This window comes from Bos grunniens, chromosome 16 (assembly GCF_055505025.1).
Source record: "Bos grunniens cultivar Pamir isolate PY7600 chromosome 16, Bosgru_T2T1.0, whole genome shotgun sequence".
Taxonomy (NCBI): domain Eukaryota; kingdom Metazoa; phylum Chordata; class Mammalia; order Artiodactyla; family Bovidae; genus Bos; species Bos grunniens.
Window position 1 is genome coordinate 21601411 of NC_141180.1, and position 12585 is coordinate 21613995.

The 12585-nt window shown below is 43.3% G+C and overlaps 1 protein-coding gene across 1 annotated transcript in view; it reads left to right on the top strand.

The window, feature by feature from the left end:
- Positions 1-8531: 8531 nt before the first annotated feature.
- The window catches only part of LOC147356308 (protein Cryzl2), a 32581-nt gene continuing 28527 nt past the window's right edge, over positions 8532-12585 (top strand). The window contains exons 1-3 of the mRNA XM_086343674.1: positions 8532-8807; positions 8889-8997; positions 11029-11125. Of these exons, the coding sequence (XP_086199800.1) occupies positions 8632-8807; positions 8889-8997; positions 11029-11125 (382 nt within the window). The 5' untranslated portion in view covers positions 8532-8631. The remainder of the gene's footprint in view (positions 8808-8888; positions 8998-11028; positions 11126-12585) is intronic.

Sequence of the window (12585 nt, forward strand, 5' to 3'; positions counted from 1 at the left end):
ATCACAAGGCATTTGAGCTCACTTATCACTGGGCTCTGAGATAGGCAAATCTCCCTCTCCATAGCCTTTTTGTGTGAGTTGCTTTCCTGTTTCCTCTTACCACCACTTTAGACCTAGAGCCCAAGAATGAATTGAGCCTTCCTTGACATTTCTTCCTGCCAAACAACACAACTCACCAGTTCTCCTGGATCACAACAGGAAGCTGGGGGTTGATAAGTGAGAAGCAATTAAGGGAGAGGACAGGAGCCTCTGTTTTGTCAGGAGGTGGGACTCGCATCCAGCTCTGTTAGAAACTTGCTTTGTCAGTTTATTAACTTTTTATCAGGTAAGTCTGGAGCCACATGGGCTGTGAAGTAGACTGTCTCTCATAGACACCAGTGGCCCCTTTTCCATCTCAGTTTCATGAACTGTAAGTCTCATTAGGGCAGGGATTTTTTGCCTGTTTTGTTCACTAGCAATTAGAACAGTCTGGCACAGGGGTGGTGTCTAATAAGTACTAACATTAATAAGTGAATGAATTTATCCATTCATCCATCTTTCCATTTACTCAGTTGAAATGGACCAACCATTAAACTCATCCTAGATAAAGAGAGACAAATAATACTTGCTAGCATTTTTTAAAAAGTACATTCTGTGCCAGGCACTTTACATATATTAGATTATAATCATTTTACAAATGGGAAAACAAGACCCAGAAAGAGGTCACTTGGATGAGGATATATGGCTGGAAAGTGGTGAAGCTGGAATTCCTCCCTGAACCCATGCTCTTTCTACACCACCATCTGCTTCTCCATCCTCATCTCTCACCATTCTCTGACTCAAATCATAACTTCAGTCACAGCTGACCACCTATAATTCCTTGAATGTGCCACCTTCTCTCTCATACATTTCTTTGCCTGGGACATGTTTAATTCTGCTCTTTGTCTGGCTAATTCTTCCTCATCCTTCTTCTAGGAGGCTTTCTTGAAATGATGCTCTCTAGGTGGGGTAGGTTGACCTTCTGTGTGCTGTCACAGCCTCCTTTGCAGTGCAAGGTCAGGACATTTCACAGGCATTGTAAAAATCTTTTTTTTTTTTTTTCCCTCATGCTGCGTGGTTTTCAGGATCTTACTGCCTGGACTAAGGATCGAACTCATGCCTCCTGCAGTGGAAGCACAGATTGCTAACAACTGGACCACCAGGGAAGTCTCTTAGAAGCCTATTTTCATGTGCCTTTCTCCACTAGATGGTGAGAGGTTCAAGGATAGGACTGCCATCATAATAAGAGCTGCCATTCATTGAGGGCTGCCATGTGCTGGCTTTTTTTGATTTAATTCTCACAGCTACCACCTGAGGAGGCCATTATTACATTTGTTTTATCGATGAAAACAAAGATGGAGGCTCAGAGAGGTTAAATAACTTTCCCAAGGTCACAATGGCTAAGTGACTAAGGCAGGAATCCAACATAGGTACATCTGGTTCCAAGGCCTAAATTCTTTTCTTTTTCTTATGTTATCATCAGAACCATCCACAGTGCTCACAGCTTAACTGTTGGGATAAACAGATAAATACCACCTGAACAATGAGATTAGCAAGCTAATCCAAGTTTATAAAGCTCTTGGGGGAAACATGTAGAAGGAAAGGAGTTGTCCTCTTTGGGGGAGGTGGGGTTGGAAAGGCTTCATAAAGTTGCCAGACTGCTTGGGAACTTGTAAACTGATTCCATAATGATGGCTTAAGATGGAAAATAGATTCCTGCATCAAATGTTGGTGGTTAGTTTTGGGGCCCATGGCAGACATAGCCCAGGTCACCACTGCTTCCAAATGAGTCCCTCTGGGTGCCAGGAATTTAGTCCAAATGCCTGCTGGTACCTGCTTAAGTGGTAACCAGGCAACCAGTCAGCACATTGTTTCATTAAAATCTTTTTGTGTGTGTGTGTGTGGTGTGTGAAAACTACTTTACATAATCACATTTTTAACCTTACTACACTTTAAATAAAATCAATACATTTTCAAGCTCTTGGCTATAAGGAATAGGGTAGTACTTCTAATTATGTGTTACCTTTTCCTGCTCTTGTGTCTTAACTGCAGGCATCCCTGGAGGCTGGTTTCTCTCTATTCTCCTCTTCAGGGAATTCATCTATTTTCTAGGCTTGAACTACTGTAAAATTCCTATAAAATTAAACTTAAAACTACAAGTAAAAAGCATGGCTCTGTAATGTATGGCACAATACCCCCTTTGTCTGCCCCGGATCGGTGAGGGAGGAAACAGTGGGTGGCCGGCCTCTGGCATCAGGCAATTAGGAGGCTTCTAAACTGCTCCGGTTCCTAGCTGTGGTCTCAGGCAAGTTTCTTACTCTGCATTCCCGATCTTTAAAAGAGTGAAAATAATAGTAACAGGACTATTGTGAGGACTAAGAAAATAATGCAAAAGCACTTAGTGACTGGTTTGTTCTAAGTCACCAGTAAGTGCTGGTTGTAGCAATCACTATTATCACTTGCATCACTGGCAGGATAAAGCAATTTGGATGACAGTGATTTGAAACCTATGAAGTATTATGAAAATGTGAAATATTATTATGTGTATTGTATTGTGTTAAATCCAAAGAGCTTGATAGAAAGGGCATTGAATAAGAAATCAGGAAAGCCAGGTCCTAACAGATCCTAATGCTACTTTAGCCAGTGACGTGCAGTGTGACCTTGAGCCAGTCCCTCTTCGAGTCTTCACTTTCTCACTTGTAGATGAAGCAGTTTTTTAAATCATCTTTCTAAGAAACTTGTTTATTTTTAGCTGTACTGAGTCTTCCTCACTGTGATTGGAATCAGGTTTCAGTAGCTGTGGCTCTCTGGCTCCAGAGCGCAGACTCAGTAGATGTGGCACACGGGATTAGTTGCTCTGTGGCATGTGGGATCTTCCTTGACCATAGATCCAACCCGTGTGCCATGCATTGCAAGGTGGATTCTCAACCACTAGACCACCAGGGAGGCCCCATTGCTTAGATCATTTTGATGAGCCACCCCAGCTCTGAAATTCTATTATTCCATGAATTTCGGTTCCATGAAGCTGAAAAATTATGTCACAAATCTTACAGAATTCTTGGAATAGACTAGAAGGTTAATATGGCCCACATATATCAATAACCAAAGTCCGTCTCTGAGGTTGATAAAAGTTAACCCCAACTGCAACAGTCAGAAAGAGCAGTCTGGGGGAATCCAGTGAAAAGGCAAACTACAACAAAGCTCAAGACTCTTGGGAGACATCTTTTTGGTAGAAGATAATAACGTATCTCTAACGGCAATACTGCACTAGTCAGAAAAAAAGGATAAGATTATGTGTATCAGGCAGATGTGTTCTTAAACCGGAAAGTATGTGCAAGACCCTTTAACATTTTTGGATGTGGCTTTGAACAGTAAAGTGCTGGTAGCTCTCTTACACAGCTTGTGGGGCATCAGTCTTTTTTCCTTCCTCATGTCCTGAGTATCTACTTTGTGTTAGATGCGGTGGTAAACTGGGTTACTGAGACACACAGACTATTCTCAAGATGCTGACAAACTATTGGATAAAGCCTTTTAACCCTGTGAGCTTCTTTTACATGTTCAGTGTAGTCTTGCATGATGTTAATGTTGTTTATACATTGCTTTTCTACTATTCTGTGAAAGCATAGCTGTTTGTGTATTCATCTCTCTACCCTCAGCCTTCCAGCAGCTTCTGGGTGTTAAATATTATCTCTTCAAGTGAGTTGTACCAGAAGGAAGAGTCATCTGTTACTCTTTTACTTCCTAATGAGCCCTCAAACTGGTTTATAGGGCAATTATAGATGTGTTCTCTTTCTTCTCAGAGGACTGATTAGTCCAGATTTAGCTGCTTGTTCTCCCCCAGGACTCAAATTTTATTCTTCCTCCCCTCTTTCCTACCTTGTTGGTGGTGGTTTGGTGGCTAAGTCGTGTCCGACTCTTGTGACCCCATAAACTGTAGCCTACCAGGCTCCTTTGTCTATGGGATTTCCCAAGCAAGAATGCTGGAGTGACTTGCCATCTCCTTCTCCACTTTCATAACTTAATCCCACAGAAAACAAAATGACCAAAAATGATAACAAAAACTAGATAGTACTGTGTGGTGGCAGCACATTGATGGGTAAACGAAATACTTCTTTTGCCACTATAGCAACTACTATTAAATGTCTTATCACTTACCTTTGAAGTTCTTTGGAAAAATGAAAGTTATTTTGCATATAAGTGCTTAAAATCCCCTCAATTACCTGAGATACTTTCATTTCCTTCCAAGACTCTTCTAAAAGGGATGTCTGCTATTTTTTTCAGATACTGTTATGAATGTAGAATGAAGTATTGGTAGATTTCTTCAAACTCACTGATTTTCATTTTCCCTGAGGATGACAAGGATATTATGAAAATGACAATAGAAAAATTTCCATAAGAATACTTAATAAAAAATAAAAAACCTGATGCTTAAAGACACTTCCAATTATCTGAAAAATTGATACTATGTAACAGTGAGAGACTTTATTTTTTGGGGCTCCAAAATCACTGCAGGTGGTGACTGCGGCCATGAAATTAAAAGATGCTTGCTCCTTGAAAGAAAAGTTATGACAAACCTAGACAGCTTATTAGAAAGCAGAGACATTACTTTGCCAACAAAGGTCCACCTAGTCAAAACTATGGTTTTTCCAGTAGTCATGTATGGATGTGAGAGTTGGATTGTAAAGAAAGCTGAGTGCTGAAGAATTGATGCTTTTGAACTGTGGTGTTGGAGAAGAGTCTTGAGAGTCCCTTGGACTGCAAGGAGAACCAACCTGTCAATCCTAAAGGAAATCAGTCCTGAATATTCATGGGAAGGACTGATGCTGAAGCTGAAACTCCAATACTTTGGCCACCTGATTTGAAGAACTCTCATTTGAAAAGACCTTGACGCTGGGAAAGATTGAAGGTGGGAGGAGAAGGGGATGACAGAGGATGAGATGGTTGGATGGCATCACTGACTCAACGGACATGAGCTTGAGCAAGCTCCGGGAGCTGTTGATGGACAGGGAAGCCTGGCGTGCTGCAGTCCGTGGGGTTGCAAAGAGTCAGATACAACTGAGCAACTGAACTAAACTGGAATACTCATTCAACAATTCAGTGATAAGCGTGTATTAGGTGCCTAAAAGTTGCATTGTGCAAAGTACAAACATAAAGGAGATTAAGAAATGGGTGTTCTTTCAAGGAGCTCAATTAAACATTGCTTGCTTTATGTAAATCAACTATAATTCAATACAAAATTGCTCACTTTATATCTTGTATAAATACTTATGGGAACTTCCTTGGTGGCTCAGATGGTAAAGAATCTGCCTCCGAGGCAGGAGACCTGGTTCGATCCCTGGGTCAGGAAAGTCCCCTGGAGAAGGAAATGGCAACCCACTGCAGTATTCTTGCCTGGGAAATCCATGGACAGAAGAGCCTGGCAGGCTACAGCCCATGGGGTTGGAAAGAGTCAGACACAACTAAGTGACTCTTACTTCACTTGATAAATAGTTAATATTTTACAAAATATTTTCCACATGTAAACTCATTTCATCCCAAAATCAATCCTCATTTTACATTTCATGAACTTGAGATTTCTTGTTGCTCACTGTTATTTGGTAACCAGAATATTGACTGCTTAAAAAAATAGTTTTGTTTCTGGTTGAACTGGATCTTTGTTGCTGCTTGGGCTTTTCTCTAGTTGCGGAGATGGGGGGCTACTCTTTGCAGCGGTGCTCACTGTGGTGACATCTCTTGTTGCAGAGCACCGGCTCTAGGGTGTGTGGGCTTCAGCAGTTGCAGGCTCGTCGGCTCTAGAGCACAGGCGCAGTAGTTGTGGCACACAGGCTTAGCTGCTCTGCGGGCATGTGGGATCTTCCTGACCCAGGGATGGAGCCTGTGTCTCCTGCACTGGCAGGTGGATTCTTTACCACTGAGCCACCAGGGAAGTCCCAGAATGCCATTATGATGATGATAATGTTGGTAATTCTCTACTCCTTGTGGTTTGGTTTATGTACATAATGACTAAGAGTTTACAAAGTATTTCGTGGAAGATAATGTCTTCCACTTTCTCACCCTCCAGTCCTTGTTCCTCTTCTGCTTAGTTTGCCCCTGAGGGAGGTGGGGCTAAAATGACTACCAATTTCACCACCACCCCTGTTCCGCCCCTTGCCAGTGCTCTTAAGAGAACAGTGACCTTCACTTTTCTTAAATTCTTTTCCTACCAAAGCCTTTCTTTAGACCATAATTTTAGAAGTTCATTGCTACTTCATTTTTGCTTTCTAGTTTTCCTTTATTCCATTCCTGGTCATTCCATAATTCTGTGCTACCTTGGACTATTGTTTCCATCAAATAGAGAATTTAGCAATTTAGGGATTATTTTGCCTGATGCTTTCACTTTTGAGGGGAGGAACTGGACTCCACAGAATTGAGAATTGCCAAAAACACACAAATAGGTGGTAGAGTTGGGCTTGAACCTCAGAGGCTATATGCTCTTTGACCAGATGTCCTTTTTGAGGAGTTTATTTTTGTTTTTTGGCTTCTAGGCTTGCATGATATTAATTCTCCTACCAGGGATCAATCTAGACCTTCTGCAGTAGAAGCACAGAGTCCTAACCATTTGAACTGCCAGAGAATTCACCAGACTACCAAAGTAATGCTCAAAATCCTCTAAGCCAGGCTTCAACAGTATGTGAACCGTGAACTTCCAGATGTTCAAGCTGGATTTAGAAAAGGCAGACGAACCAGAGATCAAATTGCCAACATCTGTTGGATCATCAAAAAAGCAAGAGAGTTCCAGAAAAACATCTGCTTTATTCACTATGCCAAAGCCTTTGACTGTGTGGATTACAAAGAGCTGTGGAAAATTCTTAAAGAGATGGGAATATCAGATTACCTGGCCTCCTGAGAAATCTGTGTGCAGGTCAAGAAGCAACAGTTAGAATTGGACATGGAACAATAGACTGGTTCCAAGTTGGGAAGGAGTACGTCAAAGTTATATATTGTCACCCTACTTATTTAACTTATATGCAGAGTACATCATGCAAAATGCTGGGTTGGATGAAGCACAAGCTGGAATCAATATTGCTGGGAGAAATATCAATAACCTCAGATATGCAGATAACACCAACCTTACGGCAGAAAGCAAAGAAGAACTAGAGAGCCTCTTGATGAAAGTGAAAGAGGAGAGTGAAAAAGTTGGCTTAAAACTCAACATTCAGAAAACTAAGATCATGGCATCTGGTCCCACCATTTCATGGCAAATAGATGGGGAAACAATGGAAACAGTGAGAGACTTTATTTTCTTGGGCTCCAAAATCACTGCAGATGGTGACTGCAGCCATGAAATTAAAAGAAAAGCTATGACCAACCTAGACAGCTTATTTGAAAAGACCCTGATGCTGGGAAAAATTGAAGGCAGGAGGGGAATGGGACGACAAAGGATGAGATGGTTGTATGGCATCACTGACTTGATGGACATAACTTTGAGCAAGCTCTGGGAGTTGGTGATGGACAGGGAAGCCTGGCATGCTGCAGTCCATGGGACCGCAAAGAGTCAAACACTACTGAACAACTGAATTGAACTGAACTGAGGGTAAATACATAATTCATTAACATAGCTTAAGACAAACATAAGGGACTGAACTGAAGACAAACATTTCCATAAGAAAAATGCATTGGTTAGCTCAAGGTTTGACAAAAGTTAAGTTCAGGTGGAACCAGGTATCATCATGGCAACACAGAATTTTAAGAGAAACCTCTTTTTAAATTTGTGTAGAGAAGGGGAAAACATCTAACACTTGTTGGTTACCTCCTGCACCTTTAGAGAGAAACAAAAAATGTCTGACACTTGCAGCCTATTTCCTCCGTTTGGAGACCCCCAGCTTTCCTGCCTGTTACCCTCTCAAATCCTAGTAAGATGTTGAAGGCAGCCATAAAGCCTTTATGCATTTAGGATTTTGCACATGCAGAGGTCCACCCTCACGGACCGTAGTTGTTTATTTATACCTTGTTTTGTTGAAGTATAGTGGATTTGCAAAGTTATATCAGTTACAGGTGTACAATATAATCATTCAATATTTTTTAGAGTTATTATAAGAAGTTAAGGGAAGAGTTTATATCAAAAGATGTGAGGTCAACAGTGTCAAATGTCCTTTTGAAGCAGTCAAGAAATAGTCTATGAACAGAAAATACTTTTGGAAAAGAGTACTTTGATAAAAATCAATAATTACCCCAAAGTTATAAAATATTGGCGGTATTCCCTGTGCTGTACATTACATCTTTGTTTCTCATTTATTTTATACCTAGTAGTTTGTGCCTCATATTCCCCTTCCCCTATCTTGCCCCTCCCCTCACTTCCACTATTAACCACGAGTTTGTTCTTTATACAAGAACCTCAAGTGTGGGTTAAAAGTCTCCCGAATTGGCGACAAAAAACGATAACAAACGTTAATCTCCGGGAATCTAGTTCTATCTACTCTTTTTTTCCCTCCACCCTCCCTACACGCCCCGCCGCGGGCTCCACCTCCGGGGGCGGGGAGGGGGGCGGTCCCCGGGGGACCAGGGGGCTCCGGCGCCCGGGGGAAGCTGGCGGGTGGCGCGGTCCGGGCTGTTGCCGCCTGCCTGGGTCAGTTCATGTCACACGCCCCCGGGCCTGTCGCCCGGCGCCCTCGCGCTCTTCCGGTCACCGGGGCGGGGCAGGCGGCGGCCGGCTCTTACTGCCGCACTCGGACCTCTCCCCTCTGGCGACACTTGCTCTGGGCCATGGCGGCGGCGTGGGGACGGTTCCTGTCTCGGGCATGGCTCTGCAGGTGCGACCTGACTCATCCCCAGACCCCTAAGGGCGGCCCCAGTTTCGGCCCCAGTAACCCGACCCTTGTTCCGCTTTGCAGAACGGCCTGGCAGGGCTGCGGCCGAAACTACCGCGCCGCGCTGTGCGCCGAGTTGAAGCGGCCCCTGGTCATTGAGGAGGTGACCCCTCGCCCTGTCCAGCCGCACGAGGTAGGTGACTGGCCCGGCCCCTGGACGACCCCTTCCCCGCGGCCTCCACTCATGACCTGCTAGTCCCCTTTCGGACTGAGTTCCCGAGTGCTCAGCTAGGGGGCGCCCGTGAGACTGGAGCACAACTTTCTGCTGGGCTTCTTGATGGGCCCTTTCCAGGGTCACAAAAGCCCATGCAAAGGGAAGCTTGTTCCCCAAACACAAATGTAGAAGGCCCCAGAGCTGTTGCCTCAGAAACAGAGAATTCTAAAAAAAAAAGAAACAGAGAATTCTGATTTGCACACGACTTTGCATAACCGCCTGCAAGTTATTGATTTAACACAGATAAATGGACTCCATTCTTTGCTTTCCCTCCTTCAGTTGCGGCATCTAATTATCTGCCCTCCCTCCTCCCCTCAGCCAGCCCTATTTCCATGATAATGTGCCTTGTGCCCTCCTCTGGTGTACTGCAGTGATTTGGGGTGGGTGGGATTATGTTAGTGTTGTGGGCATCTACCCACATTTAGGGAGGTGGAAAATGTGGTGGTCACTTTGGCTTTGCCTTTCGATCACCCTGGTGACACTCATCTGGTGTGGAGAATGAGACCGTCTGACAAGGTGAAACAGACAGTGAGTCTCAGGGTTGGAGACCCCTGGGAGGGGAAGAAATGTGGCTGCAGTCCCAAAGTATCACTAATGCAGACCCTGGGACTAAATGGATAATTTGGGTGACTGTAGGCTAGCAGCCAGCCCTGCTTCCTGGGATTCACATGCTGAAAGACATCCATGTTGAGTTAAGGTAGAGTGGCTTCAGGAATTTATATGTGCTATGTGTGTCAGCACACAATGTTTGAGACAGTCATTGAGAGAGCACACAAACAGGTTGAGAGCTGGGCTTCTTCGTTCTGTTATTTGCCCAGACTGTTGTGTCAGGAATTAGCTCATGAGAGTTGGGACTATGTGTGTTTATCCATCATTAAATCTCCATAGTCTGGAATGGTGCCTGGCATGTGGCTGATGCTTAAAATATTGTTGAATGAATGCATTTTGTTCATAAAATATCTTCTCATCAATATGGTCACCTCTGTATGATATAGGAAATGTAAACAGATAAATGAATGTCACCGATTCTGTCTCAGCCTTCATTTCCTCCCATGATTCCAAGCCCTGTTGAGTTGGGTTGGTATGTGACAGTAGTTCTTTAACTTCAGGCTGCATCAGACTTATCTTGTCAAAGCAGGTTGCTGGTCCTCTAAAGTTTCTGATTCAGTAGGTCAGGGGCTGAGAATCTGAACATCTAACAAGTTGCCAGGTGACACTGAATCTGGTAGTCTGGGGACCACACTTTGAGAACCACTGCTTAACAAGGGCCACAGAAACGGCTACAGGGCTGCCTCTGCTCTCTCTCTGTCATGAAACACATAAGCTGGGGAGTCTAGTTCTCGCTTCTAGAATTCCTGAATCCCACAACAGCTGATCATATTACCCTCTGCTTAAAATCTTTTAATGGCTTCCTTGTTCCATCTATCCTTGGGTTGGGAAGATCCCCTGGAGAAGGAAGTGGCAACCCACTCCAGTATTCTTGCCTGGAAAGTCCCAGGGACAGAGGAGCCTGGTGGGCTGCAGTCTGCCGGGCCGCAAAGAGTCGGACACGACTGAGCAACTAAGCATACACTGGGCCTTTGCACAGGCCACTGCTTTTGTCTGTGCCAGGCTCCCCCTCCCCACTTTGAATAGTTAACTCCTCACAGTTCTTACTTCCCTCAAAGGTCAAATCTCCCCATTATGTGCTTTCATAGCACCATATATTTCTATCTAACATTTCGTGTAGGAGTTGTAGTTTAGCCCATAAACTTTCCTAATTATCTGGTTAATGTCTGTCTTCTGTACTATACTCTTAGCTCCTTGTCTATTTTGTGTTGTGATTGTGCACCAGTACTTAGTTCAGTACCTAGCATATAGTGGACATTCAGTAAATATTACCATATAATTGAATGAATTTGTCTCCAAAGATGTGTACTGATCTGCCTTGTTGCTCTATTTCCTTTGCAGGTCAGAGTTAATGTTCATTTCTGTGGGATTAACTTTGCTGATATTTTGGCCTGTCAGGGTCAGTATCAGGAGAGGCATCAACTTCCCTTCACACCCGGTGAGTATGAAAGGGCAAAGTGATTGCTTCAAAAAGAGAAGATATAGAGACTTTTAAAAGAGCTGCCTGATGGACATGTCAGATCAGATCAGATCAGTTGCTCAGTTGTGTCCGACCCTTTGCGACCCCATGAATCGCAGCACGCCAGGCCTCCCTGTCCATCACCAACTCCCGGAGTTCACTCAGACTCACATCCATCGAGTCAGTGATGCCATCCAGCCATCTCATCCTCTGTCGTCCCCTTCTCCTGCCCCCAGTCCCTCCCAACATCAGAGTCTTTTCCAATGAGTCAACTCTTTGCATGAGGCAGGTACACACTGCTATATTTAAAATGGATAACCAATGAGGACCAACTTTACAGCATGTGGAACTCTGCTCAATGTTATGTGGCAGCCTGGATGGGAGTGGGGTTTGGGGGAGAATGGGTACATGTATGGGTGTATCTGAGTCGCTCTGCTGTTCACCTGAAGCTTTCACAACATTGTTAATCAGCTATACCACAAAACAAAAAGTTCAAAAAAAATCATAATTGGTAAAAAAAAAAAAACGATCCATGTGCTTCATGAGTAGTTCCATGGTGGTGTTTGCCGGCTATCAGTGGTGATTCAGATATGTCAGCTGCGGTACTTCCCTGGTGGTCCGGGGGCTAAGACTCCATGCTTCCAATGCAGGTTTGATCCCTGGTTGGGAAACTAAGATCCCACATGCTGTGTGGTGTGGCCAAAAAAAAAAAAAAAAAAAAGACATCTCAGCCTCACTGTAATTAGAATCACTAGATTCTAGTGATTCTAGTGCTGTGAGGGAAGGTTCTATGACTGTCTTGTTCAACATTATCCTGCCTGCCCACCCTGGCCCCATTAGTACTCTTGTATCTGGCTCATACTAAATACTCAATAAATACTTGATGGATGGATTGATTGAAATACAGTTGACAAGCAATGTTATGTTAGTTTCAGGTGTACCAGTGACGTGACATTTGCATACATTATGAAATGACACTACAATAAGTCTAGTAACCATGTGTCCCATACAGAGTTATTACAATATTACTATTTCCTTCTGCTGTATATTACATCTCTGTGGTTTTATTGTTTTCTAACTAGAGACTTGTACCTCTTAATCCCCTTCACTTACTTCATCCACCCCTTAATAAATACTTTGAAAAGGCATAAATGAACAAATAAAATTTTATGTATTATTATGCTCACCAGAATCCTGATCAGAATCATCAATGGCCATAGTCATTCTCTTTCATTCCTTGACAGTTCCTCAATTTTACTTTTTCAATGAAGGATCATAAACATCTGGTTGCAGCTACAACTCTCAGTCCTCACGAATGCATTCCCCAAGAAACCTAATATCAAAGGATCAGAAAGAAGATATAGAGTTTATCCATTTCTTAGTGGGCTGCTCTCTGACTTGCATTATACTCAATCTGATTACATTTAGATCCCGAGTAT